General features: G+C 49.1%; 1 protein-coding gene across 2 annotated transcripts in view; it reads right to left on the bottom strand.

The window, feature by feature from the left end:
- MYLK4 (myosin light chain kinase family member 4) overlaps positions 1-22054 on the bottom strand; it is a 66354-nt gene that overhangs the window by 12591 nt on the left and 31709 nt on the right. For both annotated transcript variants that reach the window (XM_015234693.3, XM_015234692.3), the window contains exons 3-7: positions 7996-8074; positions 4516-4621; positions 2041-2134; positions 1858-1967; positions 852-993 (exon numbers count right to left, since the gene is read on the bottom strand). In XM_015234693.3, the coding sequence (XP_015090179.1) occupies positions 852-993; positions 1858-1967; positions 2041-2134; positions 4516-4621; positions 7996-8074 (531 nt within the window). The remainder of the gene's footprint in view (positions 1-851; positions 994-1857; positions 1968-2040; positions 2135-4515; positions 4622-7995; positions 8075-22054) is intronic.

The raw sequence follows: 22054 nt of genomic DNA, 5'->3' as shown, positions 1-22054 counted from the left end.
TAGCATTTTAGCACCTCCCTTCTGGCTGCCCTGTTTCCTTTTGCCATAGGGTTCTCCTCTGGGAACTAGCAAACCCATAGAAAAATAATCCCTCAAGCCCAGAGCTTCTTAAAAGATTTTTAGGACAGTGCCGGGCATTCTTGCAGAGCTGGAAAATTTGGCTTTTACCAGGGAATTCTGAGTTAGCTAAAATCCTCCCACCTGCTCAACCTAATAATGAGAGGCTGCAGCACGGACACCATGGTGGTGGTGGTGGTGGCGAGGACGGTGGTGTTGGTGGTGGTGGTGATGATGATGTGATGATGGTGATGGTAGTGGTGATGATGGTGATGGTGGGATGGTGGGGATGATGTGATGATGGGGATGGTGGTGTTGGTGATGGTGGGGATGGCAGTGGTGGTGGTGGTGATGATGATGTGATGATGGGGATGGTGGTGGTGGTGGTGATGATGTGATGATGGGGATGGTAGGGATGGCGGTGGTGGTGGTGATGGTAGTGATGATGGTGGGATGGTGGGGATGATGTGATGATGGGGATGGTGGTGTTGGTGATGGTGGGGATGGCGGTGGTGGTGCTTGTGGAAACCATCTTCCACGTGAATTCCTTGAACACAGGCAAGTTACAGGAATCCCAACAGTGGTCCCTAAAGGTGCAGACATACACATATTAGCGGGTAACAGAAGTTGGGGATGGGGAGATGAGGCTAAGAATCCAAATTTTTTAAATTCCTGAATACGTACTCAGTGACAGGACCACGAGCTGGCATGCAGTACCTGACGGAGCCCATGGATCCACATGAGGGAATGGTCTGGGAAGGGTTTCATTTCATATGATACAAAACACACCCTACCTTCAGGTCCAAGTGGAGAATGTTCATCTGGTGCATGTGTCTTATCCCTTCACATATCTGCCTGATGAACAGAATGGTGTCAAACTCAGTCAGATTGCAGTTGTCATCAATGATGCGATCGAACAGCTCCCCTCCGTCCACACTGCAGGGGAAGAGAGGGGACGTCCTGAGCCACAACCCCTTGATGAGCGGGTGATTCTCCCGTCTAAGCTCAGACTCTCCCAACAGATGTGCATGCAGTTATTTCTCTGCCTTCTCAGTCCAGTGTCTCTTACGCTGAAGGCCCTTATCTTAGCCACCATCGGTTTCCCAAATGGAAGGTCTCAGTTCCTTTCATCTTGTGGCTACAGCTCTGGAGCGAGCCCTCGCCGCCACCGTCTAGCACAGACAGAACATAAAGGGGACTCTCAGGAGGCAGGGAGGGAATTCCGCACACCACGTGAAGGGTGGATGGGGTCTCCTCAGACCGACGTCAGTGATAAAGCACTTTTATGTGCCGGCTGCTGGGCATTCATTGTCCAGACTTCTCACTGCACGGTGATGAACAAAACCCAAAACAGTGGGAGGAATGAAGTGAATCACAAATACCGATGCAGCATCAGTCAAAACAACTCACTTTCTACGTAGACACTTACTAAATTTTTATAAAGGTGATTTTAAGTGGAAGCTTCTCAGCCTTAATTACTAAGACTTTGTCATGAACTCTGTATTAGCAATCAGGTTGAAAGTGAGAGGCAGTTCAGGAGTCACCCTCCTCAGCTTCCCCGGAACAAAGGCGAAGCTGGGGTTTGGACAGCACAGCTTAGACAGAGGCTGACCCACGTCCCACCCCTTGTCAGCCACGCCTCACCCGGGGCTCCTGTTCCTAAGTGAGTTCCTTCCTGGGGCAGATGAGATTCTGACGCGGGCAAGTCAGAATCCGGGGGCCGCAGCGCTGGCTGCAGGACTCCCGAGGCGGGGCTGAGCTGCGCCTGCGGGTGGGGGTGGCGGGCGGGGCGGGACATACTACTCCATGACCAGCACGATGTCATTCTTGGACTCGAAGGCATCGTAGAGCTGAACGAGGTTCACGTGGTCCAGCTGGTTCATGACGCTGATCTCGTTCTTCACCTCGTCCTGGGAGGAGGGGAGGGCTGCGTTAGTGCCACAGGCACCACGGCGAGGGAGGCGCCCCCCGCACGGCCCTCACCTTGTCCTTCGTGCCTCTCGTCCTGATGATCTTGGCCGCCAGCTTCAGGCCCGTGGCTTTCTCTTCACACTTGTGAACCTGGCCGAAGCGTCCCCTGTAGAGGAAGAGGACAATGGCCCAGCTGAGGCTCTGTCCCTGCCAGGGCCTGGCTGCAGCCCCTGCCCAGTGGGCTCTCTCTGAGTGTGAATGAGCAAGCCTGCTGTGCACCTGCTGCAGCCAGCATCTTCTAGAGAAGTGCCAAGTTCTGATATGGGCCCCGGGGAGCGATTCTCCGGGGCCCACCCCAGACCTGCTGATGCAGGAAGGCCGGGCGAGGCCCCAGGATCTGCACTTTCACAACGCCGCTTGGGTGAGTCATATGCACCCTAAAATTTGAGAGCTTCTGTCCTAGAAAAAAACAGAATCTTTCCAAATCCATATCAATGCCATAAGCTGGGCTCTGTAAGCACAGGAGCCACACAGACTAGAGGTCAGGCACATCAAGTTATTTTGGGGAACTGCATACAAACAAATAAGAAGTAATAACAAAATTGCATATAGATGCATGTAATCAAAATACATATTACATATTCAGCTGTGAGACTTGGCAGTTTCTCTTGGATATAAATCCTTTGTAAGACAGCTTCTTAACGATTGTCATCACATACCGAAAGGCACACTCATGAACAATTTTCAAGTTGGACTTGCTCGCTGTGACTCCTGATTTAGTTAAACAGATGGGCCCCAGGTGTCTGCCTGTGCAGTGATGGCCACACGCAGGAGTGGAAGGGGAGCTTCCCCGACATCGTGGACCTGAAGCCCTGGGGGCTGCCGAGGGGAGGGTCGTGGCACCAGCAGACAGAGGCAGGGCGAGGCCACCACCTCCCACCCTACTCAGCCACACTCCCTGCGCAGAGGCAGCTGGGTCTTGGGGAATGACATTACCATAAACACAGCCAAGTGTGACACAATTCCGCCCGCCGCTGGGATGAGGTTCTTTCCGGGAGCATGTGAACAGGAGCGCAGGTGCGGCAGCTCACTGAGAGAAGGCTTTCTCCCCGTAATTAGCCACGGCCCCCAGGACAGCCTGGCCCAGCTGAGAGAGACCCTGTCTGTCTCCTCGTGCGGTTCACTGCACACGGCCTTCAGTGCGGAGGTGGCCTCGCGGGACCCCCGCTGGTCCACCAGGCTGATGACCTCACGCCCACTGAGCGCAGAAGCAGGGACCACAAACACCCTACAGGCCTCAGCGGGGGAGTCCTTGCCACGCTGTAATATCTCTGCCGAAGGTGAAAGATAATCTGCTGTCTTGATGCCCCTCTACTGCAAAGGAGGTACACCCGCTGACAGCCTCTGTGCATTTTAGGGCAGACACACACGACCCTGCTCCTCCCACTTACTTACGGAGCCCAGGACCGGGTGCCGGGAAGCCGGTCCCGCCTGCAGGACGACTGACGACCCACGCTGCCCAAAGGGGCAGGAAGGAAACTCTAAGAGTCCCTGACAGACCTGGACCAGAATCAGGCACCAACCCGGGGGTTGTGTCAAAGCCGCTTCTGCGAGTAACTACCCTCCTTCAGAGACACCGTCGCTGGCTGGCCACCGATGTCCCTCAGACCCAGGAAAGCTGCTGTGTGCAGAGCCCCAGGGCACCTGCAACTGCTCCAGCACCCACCTGCCCCCAGCCCGTCCCCACAGGACGGGCTTCTCCACCGTCAGCCGGCGGAGGAGGCAGAAGCGCAGGGGGTCCCGGGGGGAAGAGGCGAAGGAGGAGCAGCTCTGCGGTCGGCGGCCCCACCCGGCACCCCCGGCCACACACGCCCTTCGCGCTCGAAGGTCGGTCCCACACAGGTCGGTGTGCACTGCCGGCTCTCCTCCTGTTTCACACAGACCCAGCGGTGGGGCTCAGCTTAGCAGTTTAGGCCGCGAGTGGCAGGGTCTCCCAGGGGGCCTGTGACTGCGGCAGAAGAAGGGACTCCCCCCAGTGACGAGCCCGCCCCGACTCTTCCTTCGGGGTGAGATGGGTGTGGACGCCCTGCCGTAAGCCCTTCGGCGAGGCAAGCAGCCGACCGAAACAAACCGCAGTACCTCACACAGTAACAGCGTCAACAGAAAACCAGCCATGATTTCAAAAGAAAGATTCAACACATGCCACGAGAAATTGAGTGTCCTCTCACTTCTGCACTTTGTTCCCCAGTTTTCAAGCTTCGGGCAGCTTCGAAACCTCTGGTGACTCACGCTGGACCATCCCCCCCCACCAAGACGTGACAACGTGGGAAGTGAAGCAGATAACAAATGTGGCGCTTGGTCACCGACACCACATCAACCTTTCTGGCATCGGTGACAATTTTCAGAAACGGTTAAAACCTCTTAAAGTGCTTACGACGTTTCTGGTCCTCAGATCGAGACTGGCAAATACTTGTGAAATCCTGAGCTCTGTCTCTTCGAAGGCGCTCTCCTTTGGCGGGAAGAATGTTGAAGCTGAGCGTTACTTACCCTCCTAAAATCTCTGTCCTGCTCACGGTATAAAAACTGTTGACGGCGGCTTGCTTGGCAGTGACAATACGGTGGTCGAACGGGGCGGGAGGTGCCGGGGCGTCACCTAGGAGTGAGAGGACAGGGCAGCGTGAAGCGGTCTGAAGTCCAAGCTCGGGCCTCAGCACACATGTGCTCATTTAATTCATTTACTAAGAAGACACAGCAGGCCATCTGCCCTAAGACCCAGGGAGTACAAATGTTCATTTTGTGCTACGATCTGTGAATCACAAAGGGGACACTGACGCCTTTCAGAAAGGATGCCAGGACCCCTGAGCCATGGTTCATCCCTCCTTCAGGACAACCTTCGGAAACAAACGAAAAAGCAAAACGGTTGACCATCTCCAATCCCAATATGGTCCAAACAGGTAACACTTCCAGGCCTGAGACATTTAATTTCAAACGTGAGAAACCGTTCCACCGATTTTTAAAAACGCACCACCGATAGAGTCCAGCATTTTCATTAAAGCAGAGAGAAAAATGAAAAATGTCTTCATGTCATTGAAAGCTATGTATGACTTTCCAAAATACTTTAGCCTGTATTTCAGAGACGTTTAAGGCACAAAGATGAACTTTTCTGGCTTGAAATAAAACACGCAGTAAAACTGGCTAAGTAGATAGTCTGCGGCTCTCAAACGGCTCCCTCTTCCTAGCGTTCAGCCTAAGCATTTAAAGTGTAGTCCGCCTCGGGATCCGTTCTAGAATGCGTCATTACTCACCAGCGTCTTGCAGTCTACTCTCTGCTTCCTCTGATCACTGCTGTTAAGATTCTCTTGCCACGAACCTGTTCATTTCCCCCAGTGATTCGCTGTCTAAGCACCTGCTGTGTACACTTCTCACGTGCACACAGAGGACACAAAGGGAGGTGAGGAGACAGTAAGTCTGCTTTCAGAATTTTACACTTATTCAAAATATCATTCTTGAGCACTTTTGTGCTAGGCACACTGCCAAGGGTTAATATTTTTTAAGCTTCTGATAATATAAATCTGCAGGCATCTGATTTGATGGGGACATTCTCCCCTCACCCCATAAGTAGGCTGAAAAATGAAGACGTCAAGGAAGAATTCTCTTGGTGGCATTCACCTCTTCAGACCAAAAAAAAAAAAGTGAATGATGCACATAAATGTCATCACGTGGCATTCTGCCCCCTCCGACTGTCAGGCTGAGTGACGTTTAGTGGGAAGGGTTGCTGGGAGAGGTTAGGAAGCTTTAAAGGGCTGGGACAGAAGCTGTGTCCTGCCTGCGGGGTTGCTGGGTCAGGCTGCCTGGAACCCTGGGCTCCAGCGGCCATGGGGGCCTTGCCTGGTGGGCACCTCTGGACTGGGCCGGTCTCCGGGGGGGTCCTCCCTGCGTGTCCTCTGCCCACTCCAGCCGCGTCTACTCTGCTCCTCTTGTGCTCTTCCTGGACGCAGCCCTCCTCCGTCCCTCTCCGCTTGCTGCCGCCTGTGGGCTCTGCTGGGTCCGCATCCCGCAAGACGGGTCCTGTTGCTGAGTTTCCTGAGGTTCGTGATGTAGAAATGGTTTGTACGCTGCTGATACACCTGGAAGATAAAATCCAGCCACAGCTCTCCAAGCTTCCGGGAGAAAACTTTCAGATGGCCAAATTTCTGAGCACTACAGCCTTCTCAGTGGTGTTTTGGTGACGGGATGCGAGCTCCGTGATGGAGAGTTGGCGATGGCAGGGTCTGGGTTAAGGTGGAGCAGGACGTGTCCCCATCAAACCCAAGCAGCACGGTGACAGGTGGAGGGGACCGGGATCCCAGAGACTCTCCCTGATGACCTCACTGTGATCCACGTTAGTCCTCTGACCTTTTATGAAGCGTTTTACAACTACCTAATTTGATTTTCATTTTTCAGTTCCTTTCCTTAAAGAAGAGACAAGTGACCACATGGAGGAAGAATGGTCTCTGAACAGAAACAGCCGTGAGAAGAAGCCTTTATTGGTGAAACATTTGACCTAATTTCAGGTTTTTTCAGCAGCTCCAGACCTTACTAAGCACATCTTTGGAGCGGTGGGCTTTCTTGGTAAACATTAGAGTTTATGTTTAATTCTTGGGAAACTAGATTTGTCTACAACTAGGTTTCAAATACGTTATTTAAAAATGAAAAAAGAATTATACCTTCAATCTCTAAAAAGACCACGGGGGTTTGGATTGGGTGCTCTCTGCTCCAAATAGATCCTGTGGCTTATCATAACGTAGTTTAATTCATTTTAATCAGCCACACAACTGCCTGAATTATGTGTGAAACTTTACAATTCAGGGAGAATCATTCAGTAATCCACTTCTTACTCAAGCCTCACCGTTCTGGGGGAAAAGAGCCAATTTATAAATCTGGTCATTGTCCAGTTTTTTTGTGCTCGATACTGCTAAAAATAAGAGCTTTTTACCTGATCTTTTAAAAATACTGGATGCAATTCCTAGTAATCATGATCTCTGCCTGTCCGTTGGTAGAAGGCTAAGAAGACAATAAAGTGCCTGGAAATGTCACAGGCAAGAAGGATAAATGATGACAAGAAAGAGCCACACAGCTGGGCTCTCAAACCACTGCTTTAAAGAGTGGCGTCAGCTATCCTTTGCTACGGCCTTAAATTGAGACGGCGCGCGGCCCTGCAGGTAGCGTCGGCTGCAGATACGATGCTCTGAGCCCTACCTTTCGTAGAATTGACCACCGTTCGCTCTGTGAACACGCTGCTCTTCCCTGGAACTCTTGTCCGGCGCCGTGTCATGTGCAGTCGCGGGTTCTCCTCTTCCCTTAGCTTCTCCATCACCAGGCTCTTCCTGAGAACCAAGCCCATTTCTCTCCCCTTTGCACACGGGACGTTCACTGGCACCCACAGGGCTTGGCTGACCACTCCCAGGGCTGATATTCTCTTGTCCGCTCAGGCTCTCTGGGCATGGACTGCCTCGTCCGTCCACATTTTCTTTTGTCTTTGTGGGATTTCTTAAAGCAAAAGCTTTTACTTCATCTTGTGATCTTTCAGTGTGAAATGTGGCAAAACTTCTCGGAACTAGAGAGGCACTGGTCTTCTCAGCGTTTTCCTTGTTGAGTTTATTAAACTTGTCTTTCTCAGAGGAGAGCTGGCTCTTCGGGGAAGATCTCTCTAAAAGCCACCATAGGACACAAAACATTTTAATGGAGGACACAGGTGGTCAGTATAAGCGCGGCTTCACCCAGTGGCCTCCCTGTCCAGGTTTCTCTTTGTCGGCTGATACAAGCTTTGGGAAAGCAAAGTGGGCATGAACGTGACCAGTGGGCTCCCGAAGACTTTCTAGTCTGTAACTAGCAGGACCCACACCAGTCAAAGCCCCGGATTCAGACCGCACTTCTCCCAACACAGGCGTCAGGAACAGGTGCCTCCTCTGAGTAAGAACCACAGCACAGGACTCGGGTCACAGGGCTTTCCTCGTCCATAAACATCCAGTCTCCTAAAGAGGTTACCTGTGGGGGGCGCTGTCCTTTCATCTTTGGCAGGTGCTGTTCCCTTCAGGCCGGGGTGTGACCACACCTGCTCCTTAGCCTGTGGACACACGATTGAGTAATGAGAAATCGAATTCACACACAGCATCAGGATCCCCCGACCTCAGCACTGCTGCCCCTCGGGGCGGGTCACTCTTTGTCACGGAGAATGTCCTGAGTACTACAGGATGGTTAGCAGCACCCGGCTTCTGCCCACCAGATGTCCGCAGTGCCCCCTCCCAGTGGTGACACCCAAAATGCCTCCAGAAATTGCTGAACTCGCCCCAGATTGAGAACCACTATATTGCACAATTCAAACACAGAAAAAAATACCAAAATAAATAGTAATTTAGAGGGCAGAGCAGTCTGAATTAATGAGACCCTGTGCAGGCTAGAGTATTTGGAAGGAAATGAACTCACTGTTTTTAAAGAAACTTTATAAAACTCTGGCACTGTCTGTAGAAGAAGGCCCATCGTCATGAAGAGATGAAAGGCTATTGGTACCACATAGGTCACCCTTGACCTCTGCTTATGTTGTCTGGATGTAGCTCACGTACAAATCAAATAAAAAGGAGAGGCGATATGTGAGTGGGTTTTGTAAGCCAGAAAGTAGGAGCCTAAAGTAAGCGTTTATAATTGGGGCTTTTACTTTGCTTAGAACAGACGGCCCTTTTCCCAAGGAGATAAACATTCTTCTCCGAGTCCTGGCTTCTCTGATTCAGCTTAGCAAACCCTTTCCAAACACCACGCAAAAGGTAAACATTAGCCCAGCCCACCCAAATTATCACAAGTTGCATTGTGCATTGTGAATTAATGACATTGTCTGGATGTCCAAAGAATCTGTCTTTTTTTTCTTTGGGAAGAGAGCAAATTTGCCTGAGGGTGACTTGCAAGCATGAAACAGCATGGAGGTGCAGCTCATAGATATGGAGACAAATTGTAAATGTACTTTTAAACAACCCAAAGGGCAGTCCCGTAGGTTCAGAGCATTTCCATTTTTCAGATAAGGACCTTCAAACACAGAGGCAAGTTTAGTAAATTTGTGGAAAACCACAATTAGAGATTAGAGCCTCGGAGTTTGTAACTTTCTCTTTTAAATAAAAGTACAAGAAACTGCCCTTCAGTCTCCTCAGGCAACCCTCCCCCAACCCCGACACTTGCTCAGCAGGCAGCACAGACCCCCACCCTAGTACAGCCTGCAACACTTTCCTAAGCTTTCTTTCTCATTGATTTCCCACTAGACTGTAGGCCTCAAATGGGCAAAGATTGATTCATCTTTGAATCCCTGACAGTTGGCCCAGAGACCAGGATATAATGATGATAGTGGTGATGATAATGGTGGTAATGATGGTGATGATGTGGTGATGACCGTGGTGATATTGGTGGTGGTGATGATGGTGGTGGTGATGATGATGGTGGTGGTGGTGATGGTGGTGGTGATGATGGTGGTGACGATGATGGTGGTGATGATAGTGGTGGTGATAATAGTGATGATGGTGGTGGTGGTGGTGATGCCTAATACACACTAAGTACTGACTACATACTGGGCAGCTTCTAAGCACATTGCATTATTAACTAAGTTGTTCCTCATAGCAACCTTTTGGGATAAGATACTCTTACCCTATTTTACAATTAAGTTGGATAATTTCACAGGGTTATATAATTCAGAAATGGTTTAACCAGGATTCTAACACAGTTGTATACTTCAGTCTATACTCTCAATTATACTATGATGTACTGTCGCTCTGTAAAAAAGGAAGAGAAGATTATAGGCAAAGTAGTGGGGAAGGTATAGCTCAGTGGTCGAGTGTGTGCTTAGCATATGCAAATTCCTGGGTTCAATCCCAGTACCTCCATTATAAATAAACAAACAAAGAAATCTAATTACCCCCCCAAAAAATTAAAAACTGATTATAGGCAAAGCATATCATTAACATTGATTGAATATCTACCACACAGCCAGCACCGAGACAAGAGAAAAGATTAAAAGAGCACAAAATGGAAACAAATTAGTAAAGAAATAAATATTTGTCAGCCAAAAGATTAGAATTAACATGGAAGAGAGGAGAGAAAGAGAATTTCAGTCCAGTTTTGAAGATGAGTCAAATAAGACAGTTCAATATATTGTGGTACAGGGATCATATAACTTTGCCTTTCAGTGCTGCTCTTCCGAAGTGAAACTGCTGGTGGACGGGCACTGTTCTCCTGGGTTTGTTCTGTGAATGTGATGGTAAAAGCACAGGTGGATTTATTCAAGAAAACTGGTGTCTGTCAGTCGATTCCAGTCCATCAAAATATGGGAAGTGGAGAATCTGGCTGGAAGCCCCCGTGGCGTGCTGACCCCTCAGCACCGGCCTCCAGGGCCGTCTCTGGGTGATGGCTGCTCACAGGTGGCGCTCACGTTCTCTGTGTGAAGTGGTCTCACGTGACCAACAGGAGAAGCTGTCGATTCTGAGGAAGGTAAGAAACCAGCTTCCAAACAAGGCTGGCTTTTCCCTCCAGTTATATATGAGATGTGTTTTACCGTCTAAATAACGAAAGAAGGTCTCTACTCATTGCCCCGGGCTGATACATTTTCATTTCCCTGTGTGATACTGACATCTGGAGGAATTCTGAGCTGAAGGGCTCCCAGAAAACAGATGGATTTCTTCTTTTCCATTTCTGGACAGCAACTTCAGTACCAAGTTTTCACTTAGTGTTTCCAAGTTGCTAAAATAGGACACCCAGGACTATACATATATCTTGTTTGTTGCCCCAAACTGGACGTGTTTGTGCTGATTAAAGAGGACTGGTCAGCGCTAGGAAGTGTAATGTCCCAGAAGGATTATGATCACCCTGTGCTAAGGGGTAAAAATCTTGTCAGATGTTGTGCTTCTTTGCTGAATTCACACTGCTGGCCCAGACGAGCACAAGGCCCCTGCACACACAGTCTCTCATTTGTCCACTTACTCATTACTCACATATTCACACACGGATTCCTCCGGTAACCATTTCCTCATTCCTTTTATAATATCAGTGGATTTAGAATGACACAGGGAAAAGGGGGATTTGGCCAAAATGTCCACGTGCTCAGGACACAGTTCTGCTCCCTCCACTCTGCCCCGTGTCCTGGACCTGTGTCCTGAGTGCATCTATGTACCCACAGCGGGTCAGCTAGTCCTCGGGGAGCGTAAAGGAAACATTAGAACTAATTTCCATTCATTCTCCACTCTCTCAAAATGTATATTTTACTCCTGTTTTAAAACATTCATTAGTAAAATTGGACACATACAATTTATGGTTTTAATATTTCTCATGTTGTTTATAGAAATAAATATACATGTATTACTTATCCATTTATATAATGTATAGATGAACAAACATATTGGCATATGCTTAAACATATTTTACTGACAGCAGTGCAAAATCAAAATAATCTGGAGACCATTTTTAGAGATAACACTCTTTCTCATGTTCTGCTTTTCTGAAATACGTGTTTAGAGAAGAATCATTCTAATTAGCAGGTCCGATGGCAAGTATCTCATTAGAACTCTCAGCTGGATTCTTGCAAACTTTTTCTCCTGCAACAAAGTACTGCTTTTAAGAGATCAGGATTCATTCCTCAAATGACTTTCTTGACAGATTAGACCAATTGTATGCACTTCAGACTCTGGTCTCTGTCATAATTTCACTTAGAGCCATGCACTCGAGACCTCTAGCGGAAGCAACCCCGGGGCACAGGTGTGTGCCGGCCAACGGGGCCCTGCGTTCACTCCCGCCGCGGCCCCAGCACCACCCCACACTTGTCCTTCCCCCGAGCGGTGGAAGAACCAAAAGGGAAACCAACTCAACCGAACAGCTTTGCCTGGTCCCTCTTTCATTCCCATTCAACAAAAATCAGTTTTCAAAGTCAGTCCTGAAATGGCTTGAACTTTAAAAGAACAGAAAGACTAAGACGGTCGCTGCCTCCTCTGAATGCCGAGGACACGGGATCGTTTCCCAGGATCTCGTACCGTCGCCTGCTGACATGCCTGCTCCCGCACCGGGACGCGGGCCTCTCTCCACACCTCTGCTCCCCCAGCACCACACAGAGGGTTAGGGCTCTAGAAAGGCTCGCTGAGCCCTTGTGAGCGAAGGAAGAGGTGCCTTCTGGGCGGGTGACCTCCTGGCGAGAACACCCTTTCCGCATCACTGAAAAGGGAGACCAGCCCGGGCACCAGCTGAAATGCATCTTGTCACTGATGCTCACACTCTCTGTGTCACTTGCCTGATGTTAAGTGATGCCCACAACCCTGCACTGCGGGATTATAGTTCCTACAAAAACTTTTCTTAACATCACAGCAGGACACGACTAAACCGGGCCCTGAGCTGAGAGCTTTTCATATTACTGCTTATGGAGAAACCAAAATGAAGACTTCGGGGTCATTTTAACCTGATGACTAGAAATACCAAAGTAAAATTGTAACAATTTATAATGACCTTGTTAAACGTTGATTAGGCTCCTCATGGGGGAGAGAGAAAAAAAATGAGCTGAGACGAAGACAAAGAGGGGAATTCTCAGAAAAAAACATTAAAACCATGTTTTCTTGCCTGAGCATACGAGATAATTATAGAGATCATTTGTCAATCTACTTCTCTTCCTCCTCAGGGCACACTCAAATTCCCTGCGCATTAAGTAAGAAAACATCCTAAAATCTCTGGCCAAGACAGCCCGCTTCATGATGTGCAGGGCCCCGCAGGACAGGACCTGGATGACTGCAGGAAGAGGGGTGCTGACCTCGACCTCAGAGCCCCGTGGGAGGACCCTCCCCAGGCTGCGGAAAACATCGGGGACAATCAGACGGTCTCCTGAGAACAGGACCCTGCCAAGAAGACTGACAGTTCTATGGACAGACTTCATCCAGTAAACAGAAACCATCCTCACGAGTGTGTGTCAAGAACGAGCCTGAAATCAAAGGTGCTGGTTCAGGAGAGTCTAACTGGACCACCTGTCAAGTGAAGCTACGTGGGTAATTTTACTTTCATTTGATTCTAAGATGCATCCACATCACCAGAACACAGCAGCATGCCGCCAGGGAGCAGCCTCCGCCAGCCAGAGGAGGGGCCGGCACTGGTCAGATGCTCCGTCAGCTTTTCCTTATCGACTACAGACTTCCCTTAATTTAAATACACTTCCAAGTTTTCTCATCCCCTTAACCCCCGGTGCAGCCGAGACAGTGTGGGCCACAGGCTGCGTTAACGCCAGGGTGTGAAGGCCCAGGGTTAACACAGTGAGGTCCAGGCTGCGGACCACAGCAACAGATTGTTAAAAATATATGCTCTCCTCCACTCTTCTGTCTGGCCTGACTTTGTAGATTTTAAAAGAACTGGTTAGAGTGAACCTGGAGCAAAGACTCTTCTCCCAAACAGTCAGTCACTTGAGTACTTGGAACACAAAGGTTTTATTTTCCCTCGTCTCATGGCTGATGGATGAGCCAACCTGAGACATCTTATAACTGATTCGCATTCTTTTGCCTTCTTCCCACCGCCACCTCTCCTGTCCTCCCCAAACAGAAATGCTCAGCCCTCTGACCTGCACCTGCTCTGTCTGCCCCACATGATGCTGCCCACCGGCCCCATGAGCCGTCAACGTGACACTGCCCGCTGGCCCCACGTGCCGGCCCTGCCTCCCCTAGCTGCCCAGCCTCTCCTTGGCTCTGACACGGTGCTTCTCAATCACCCAGAAGGTGGTTGGGCCCCAGCCCTGAACAGTCTGATAAAATCGCCTAAGAGGGCCCTGGACAGTAAATTTTGGGGCCCTGACCCTACCCCCCCCCCCCGACTGTAATATACATGTGGGAGCCACAGTTCTGTTAGCTCCGGCCCCACCACTCGGGCTTTTCAAGGGATTTTGGTTCTTCTTACCACCCAGGCTGCTCTGCTCCGCCACAGTGTGAACAACATCAAAACCCTGGTGAGGTCCTGTTTCTCTTAATCCCTGCCGCCTCCCACCCCCCATCCAGGGTCCTTGATCCTCTCCTGGATGGCTTACCCAGCAAACCCCTGCCTCTTCCTCGCCTGCCACCCAGGGACCCATGTGCAAATGAGTCTAGGGGCACAGCCCCAGAGACCACAGCCCTCCCCTCCAAGATGATCTCAGGGGTCATCCAGGGAGGGCAAGCCAAGAAGAAGCCAGCATTTCCCGCCACCTGGCATCCTCCTCCGCCTGGAATCCTCTGCCTTGCTTCCTGGTCAAAACTGAGTGACTGCAAGTGAGTTCATTCCTCCACCAAAATGATGGTGAGCAGAGGAAGGGAGAAAGGTCGAAACGGACAAACGCCTGGCAAGGTGTAGAATTATTCATATACTTTGCCCCAGAGTGGTATTGCCCCTGCCTTCTTGGGAGTCTGTCACCATAATAGCATCTGAGTACGTTAAAGACTGGGCAGCAAGGTCACCAATGAATGGCAAGATGCGTGTGTGTGTGTGCACGCGTGTGTGTTAATAACCAATTTCAAATGCAGGTATAAATGGAATTAGAGCTCCCTGGTATTCATTTGATTAAAATGAGTTTTACTCAGTAAAATTCTTCTCTCATTCTACAGAAGACCCGACCCTGGAATGTTTTCATATGAAGTTTACAACGTTTTTTCGTCACCTAATAAAACCCTTTGATTCCTTTCCGCCGCAGACAGTTTTATAAGGATTCATTTCACGTGGCGTTCTCAGTATGCTTTTTAGTTTTTATTTCAGGCTCGCTTTTATCACTCCATCTCCTGTCTCCTGCTCTGAGTAAGCAGTCGAGGCTCAACTCAGCCTCTCCACGCAGGCTGCTCACGGAGGTGGGCACACTGCTGGGGGCTCGGGGAGCCCACCATTCCCCAAGGTGAGGTGATGTGTGGTCCCTTGCTTTTAAGGAAGTTTGGAGATCTGAACTTACATTAACTGAGCAAAATATTTGCCCTCCCTTGGTTTGCCTTTCCGCTTCTTCCCCAGGGCAGCAAATTTTGCAAACATGCTACAGAGCAAAGTGGCTTTAAAAAAGCTCTTCAGAAGTCTCTGAATTTGGACTGTAGTGCAAACTCTGTAGATATAAACGAATCTTTTATGACTATCCCAAACGTTAGCTGTCCAGTCCCTCCTACCCAAAGCAGGTCCGAGGACAGCATCCCCTGAGAGCTCGTTAGGAACGCCACCCTCAGCCCCTCCCCGCCACCTACCGAATCGGGACCTGCACCGTAACCGGTCCCCACGCGCACTGAAATTTGAACGCGTTGACCTGGGTAACAAACGTAATGACTTGGTGGGAAGAAATAGTTCACAAAATATTTATCATGGCCTCTTGTATCTGAATCTCGCCTCCACCCATGGAGAGGGAGCGTCATCCTCGGGGAAGCTCGGGGCCGGGGTGCGGGGGGGGCAGTTGGGGGGTGGTGCGTCCTGTGACGGGCACGGGCGGTGGAAGTCCAGCCCCGTGTAGAGTGTCGGCGGCCTCTGCAGAGCGTGCAGGTCCCTGCAGGGGCTCAGAAGAGAACGAAGACTTGATGTCATGGGCCTGGAACCTCCCGCCGATCTCTGGGGTCTCTCCTGAAAACAGCAGCCCTGAGGCGGGAAGGCTCTGGTGCAGACCGAATGCTCGTGTCCCTCCGCTGTCCACACGGTGCCGCCCTGACCCCGGATGACGGTGCTGGGAGGAGGGAGGTTTAGATGAGTCTCCCGGTGGAGGACTTACAGTGAGATCAGGGTGTTTGTAAGAAGAGGGGGGCTGTCGTCAAAACGTCTACAAATAACAAATGTTGGTGAGGATGTAGAGAAAGGGGAACCCATGGACTCTGCTCGTGGGAATGTGAAAATTGGTGCAGCTGCTATGGAAAACAACATGGAGGTTTCTCAGAAAACTCAGAATAGAACCAGAATAGAATGACCCAGTAGTTCCACTTCTGCGTAGCATCCAAAAAACAAAAACACTGACGTGAAAAGACCCTGCGCCCCGAAGTCCACAGCGGAGTCACTCACAACAGCCAGTAGCCGTGCGCCCTCGCGGACGCTGTTTGCTGGACTAGCGCCCAGAATAGCAGTGAACAGAGAAATGCCCACGGCCAGGGGACGCTGCCTCGGAACCACGCGCTCACAGGTGGGAAGTCCACCTGTGGGATTCCGAGAGCAGAATCCCAGTCTGTCTTCAGTGAAGAGCCTCGTGTAAAACTCTGCCTCCCCGATGTTCACGGCCTGCGGCTGCGCGGGAGGCGCTCTTCTCTGTGCGCGCTGACTTACACCAAGGCAGCAGCGTCAGGTAAAAGCCACGGGTAAAACACTCGTATAAAACCACGGGGCCGACGCAGGTTTCCTCCTCCCCTGTTAACTGCGGGGCGCTGCATGCGTCATGCTCACAGGCTAGGCTATTTCATCAAATTCCAGAAAACACACCTAGACCCGTGAAATGAGAAACTGCTTAAAGGAAAAAAAAAACAGAAGTAACTTTTTCCAGCTCTTCTGGCCACATCTCATTATTTTCATGTATTAAAATTCAAGCAACAGTCTAAATATTCTTGAATTTCACATTTAATGAGATCAGTTCAATTTGGCATTTATAATCACTGTAAAATTTCTCATTTTGGTTTAATTCCGTTATAAGCAATATACTTTTCAAACTGACCTCATCGCTGGCGAGTGCGTTTGCACAGGTATGTAGCTCACAAAGCCACATGGGTCAGAGCTGAGCGTGGACACTTCCCCATGTGCTATCACAGCGCTGCTCTTTGCTTTCTATTCACTCCACAGAATTACTCACACGGGCACCAACGCTTCCTATGTAACAGAGAAGTAGTGCTATTTAAAGATAGATAAGTTCGGTTTCCAGGTAGATGTTATAAAAACTAGTAAGTGCTTTTTACAAGTTGTACTTAGTATCACCTCCCATTTCTCTCTCTACTAAAAGTTCTGACAGCTAATGTCAAACTCAAGGGCAGGGTTTTTTTTTTTTCTAATTTTAAAAGAAAATTAACCAGATGAGAGTTACAAAATGCAGGGGTTTTTTTTAATTTTAGAGAAAATTAATCAGATGAAGATTACAAAGCCTATAAAAATCCACATTCTATAAAATGGGGACTCCAGCTGCAAGAAAATCCTCAACTCAAAATGCTAAAATCTGGGCTTTTTTCAAGTGATTAAGTAACTAAGACTATTTTATAACATGGGTATATATTTTTAATGAAATGGCATACCATTTACATACATTTCATAATCATCCATATTTGTATTAAATATTGCTCCTGTCAATACTGATTTAACCAAATTCACATCTGCAAAGTGTATATAAACTTTTCCCCCAGATGAACTAATATCTTTATTAAAAATTAAAAATAGGAATTATGATAGAATTAATCCTAACCTTATATCTAGATATACTTCCTGTAAATAATTTTTTATTTTAATAATTAACGCCATTAAGATAAGTTTCCTTACTAAATTCAAGCACCAATGAAAGAATATCAGCTCCAAAATAGAAGCTGGGGAAGCTGACCAAATCTGTCAACATACTTGGGCTTAGAAATAACAAAAACGTGGGCTTCCGAGTGATATTCTTTGATGAAAACTCTGTTCTTAAAATTTTGCCTTCAAGTATTATATTTTGTTACATTCTCTTGCAATAGTTTTCCAAATCATTTTTTTCAGAAGACGCCTGAGAGCTGATTACTACTTATCAAAGTTTACCTTCAGACTTGCCACCACATGTGGCCTTCGTCCTCATGAATTTTGGCCATGAAAGGAGAAAAGCCACTTCCTCCACTAACAACACAGAAGGAGTTATCCACTCAGATTTGCTGTGACTTAAGCCATCAGTGCCATTAGTCTCAGGTAGCCCGCCAGTTAATTAGTTACTAACACGCTCAGGGATTCAGGCAGTTCTCAGCTTCTCACAGGGCTGTGTTTTGTTTCTATCCAGGACTATATGTTCCTCCCACTTAATCTCCTGGCGTGTTGCGCTGTACTCCCGCTCAGGTTAAACGCTCTGCTCTCCTCCCTGCACGGCACCCCCCAGTGCAGAAGGCGTTATTAAGACTGAGCTCGTCTTCTGGCTGCGACGCCTCAGTATTTTTCCTACAAGGTCATCTCCTTGCAAACACTATCTGGTTTCTTTCTAAACGAGCACGTGTAAAAATATCTAAAAGTTTAATCTCCCTCCATAAGCCATGTGCCTCTCAGGTTTCGGAGGATGCCCATTCTCTGAGACGACACTTTCACTCCATCCTAGTTAGACCTGCTCCCATTAGTGGTGCTCATGATCTATGCACGACCAGAAACTGACAACGGTCTGGCATTTCTTCCTGCTTTGGCCACCAGCCCGCTCCACCGGGCTCCTCACTGAGTAGTGTATTTGACATCTGCGACTCTCCTCGGAGAACTCACTGACGCTCTCAACTAAACTCTATACAAATGATCTCAAAATTCTGTCTTTAATCCCATAATCCCAATAATTACCAGATCTTAACATTTGGTCATGCTCTAAGGATTTGGAACGGTACAAATTAAAATAGACCCCAACATCTTATACCCGCTTGCCTTTGGTTGCCCCTGTCTCAGTCGGCAATGCTAGAACACTAGTATTTTATCTGTAGACCTGCCGGTGAGGCACGGGGTCCCGCTCAAAGCAGACAGGCCAGACTGAGCCATGTCCTGGAGACCCAACCCTCCCACAGGGCAAAGTCCATGGAGGAGGCTCACCTATCCTAGCCCCAAGGCCAGGGGTGGCTCCAGGGATTAGGCACACGACAGGCACCAGGACTCCAACGAGTGAGGAGGGAAAAATAAGTGGGGATCCAGAGAAACCCTGCTCTGAATCCTGGCTGAGAGGACAAATCTTGAAAGGGGGCCCCATGCTGAGCGTGGGTCCCAGGACGCAGTCACAGTCCTAGGGGGGCGGGGGACCCAACAGGCTCGAGGTCTGCACTCAGCCCTCACACACACAACCACAGCTTGAGACGGGACAGCAGAGCCTGGTCCCAATGTCTGGGGCCTCCATGGGAGATGGGGTGCCCTGCTGTGGGCATGCAGGCCCAGGAAGCCCACACGAGAACTCAGGGTGCCCAAGGAGTGAGCGACACATGTGTGACTGTGCAGAGCCCAGGATCAACCGCACGTAACAGTCCAATGTGCAGAAAGGGGCCCAGTGTCCGGGCAGACACACTTCACTTCCCAAGAATCCTAATGGGAAGACTTTGCTAGAACAAAGCTCCCCGTCTAAGGAAGGGCAGAGGGGTCACAGCCGCTAGTGTCTGCTGCCTCACCGCAAGCCTGTGGGTCCACAGCTCCCTGAGGTCGGCCTGCAGGAAGCCAGGGCCCAGGATCCCTTGGAAAGGAGGTGGGCCCTTACAACTGGAGGTCATAAGAACAGGTTCAAAGTCGAAATGCACATTACAGAGCAGCGACCCTCAGCGCCAGCTGCACGATAGAACCACCTGGAGAGCCTTGAAAATTAGCAATCCTGGCGTCCCGTTCCAAGCCAACTGTGCCCAGACCCCTGGAGTGGGGCCCACAGCTCAGGATTTTCTGAAGGCTTAGATTTGTCAGATTTAGCAAACGAAAACATACGATGCCCAGTTAAACTTAAATTCAGATGAGCAATTTTTAATGCAAGTATGTCCCTTGCAATATTTGGGATGTACTTACATTAAAAAAAACCATTCATTGTTTAATCTGAAATTCCATTTTAAGGGGCATGCTGTGTATTTCCTTGCGCAACTTGTGTGACTAATGTGCCACCAAGGGTTGGGAACAGCTGTCCGGGGGTTAGCTCACCAAGGTCCTATCCCTGCAATTTTGCAGAGTTTGTCTTGAGTGGAAAGTCAGTTCTGTCACAGCCAAGACTCCTCTGTCAGGTTTGTGAACTAGCGTTTATGTCACCAAACTTCAGGGTGTCTGCTAGAGACAGCAGAGAGGACAGGGTCGCTGACCTCAAGGGACCAACCGTCCTAAGATGAAATTAAAGAAAATCTTTATACTCGATCATGTATTTCATGAAAATAAGAAATCGTTTCTTTAAAATATTTACCTAAGTAGTAACTGATCATGTTGACATTTCTGTTTATGACAGAAATCCATTTGCAGCAAGACTTAGAGAAATAAAACCTTTTAGATGGAACATCAAAATTTCATTCTTAAAAATTAACTGCTTTTACATACTATTTTAAAGCTTCCCACATCCATAGGTTTTTGGCACTGAAAGCCACCTCCTGTTTTGAAGGAGGCCTCACTCCTGCAGGCTCCTCTCCACTGTGGGGCTGGAAGCTCTCAAGCCACAGGGTTCCTTGGGAGATTCGAAGCACACATTTTTGTATTCTTTAAAGCTGAGTTTAAAAGGCTGAGCAGGCTGAGGCGAGGGACAAGGGGCCACATCAGAGCAGAGACTGACGTACAGCAGCATCAATGCTTGTAACTAATGACATCTTTGGTTCTGAAACCTGCCGGCCTTTCGTTTTCCAAATCACAAAAGTAAGTTTATTCTCATGATAATGTCTCCTGCACTAACTCGTCTCCAGGTAAGTTCTCTTGAACAGGAGGGATGGGGTGGACCTGCGGCCAGTCTGCTGGCCTGTGCACCCCCTGCACACCACCGTGGACGCAAGCCCGGGATGGGAACAGCCATCCTCCACACGAGCCACAGCAGAGGACACACTGGGGACCACGGCCCCAGTTGTCCGTCCACAGCTAACACGCGCTGAGGACGGTTCTCTGAGTCACCACAACTCCACCGGCTCTTCTTTCATGCAGTCTGCACGCCTCTGAATTACCCACAAGACATGGTAAGAAACGTCATTGCAGAGACTAATCTGACTCGTGGCACCCCCCCGTCAGCCAGTTTAGTAACCCAGGAGAAAAAGGAATAAAGCGAGTATAGCATGACATTTTCTTGATGAATGCAAGTTACAAATTTTTGTTGGTGTTTTTGGTGTGGTAGCAGCCTCTATTTTTACCCCCAGAAGGTCCATATCCTAATGTCCTTAGCTACCAGTTACTGCCAAATTTTCTCATTAAATTCTCTTGCCCGTGGCTCAGCAAAGATGGAATGAAATGAGGGAAGACCTTTTATTTTCAAACTTTGTTTAGAATGACATAGGAAGAAAATTTCTGACTTTTCTGCGGGGTGTCAGCCCCATGGAATGAACACGCTGGTTCATGAACGAGCTTTTACAGGGTATCTGAGAAGCCCTGACGTGCAAAGATGCTTTGGAAGGGCATCTGAGACGGGCATTTCATACGTAACACTATCTACTAATTAAAAACTATTTTTAAGTCATGCTAACCTTGGGTATCTTTGGTTTAAAAGAAAGAAGGCAACTTTTAAGGTGTAGAATTTTAAAGCAGGCTCTGAGAATTTCACTCCAAAGAGCAACAAAGAACTGACCATCGTTTTGCACGATGACAAAAGCTCCTGGCTGCCGTCACAGTATCCCGGACAGAGGTGCTTCTGTAAAGACATAACTGATAAACGAAAGGCGCACACTTTGCAGGTGAGGGCATGGCAGAAGACGTGTCAGAACTGGCATTTGAGGCAGGTTTTTCTCATCCTTTGTTTTGAAGCAGAAAAGGGACTGCTGTTAGCTGGTCTATTTAAGGAAACATCACCCTGCTCCCACTAACACTGCTCGTAACCCGACACCCGCCTGCGCTGGTCCCACGCTCCCTGGGACAGCAACCCCGTCATGTTCTGGGGCTCAGACTCAGTGGAGGCCACCTGAGCCGACGGATGACCTCTGGGGACAGATGCCACGAAACTCAGCTGGTCCCCTTTGTCTATCAGTGACCCTCACCTGCCGCCTTCCTGAGCCCACACGCTCTCTCTGCCACTCGGCTCACCAGTTCCAGACGACAGACCACTTGGGCGTGAGCTTGCCTATTTGCAAATAGCCTGGTGAGGTCGGCCCAGACCTGCATGTCTCCTCCGGGCCACTTACAATCCAGCAGGACACCACTAGTCATTCAAAGACCACCGTCAGGGATACGGAACTTCCCGTGATCTCTGACTTGCGCTGAGCAGAGCAACAACAGAAGACCTAGAAAATGCACTGGTCTATGATATCCA

The sequence above is a fragment of the Vicugna pacos genome, chromosome 20 (assembly GCF_048564905.1).
Source record: "Vicugna pacos chromosome 20, VicPac4, whole genome shotgun sequence".
In the NCBI taxonomy this organism is placed as follows: Eukaryota; Metazoa; Chordata; class Mammalia; order Artiodactyla; family Camelidae; genus Vicugna; species Vicugna pacos.
This window is presented reverse-complemented; position numbering and strand designations above follow the sequence as displayed.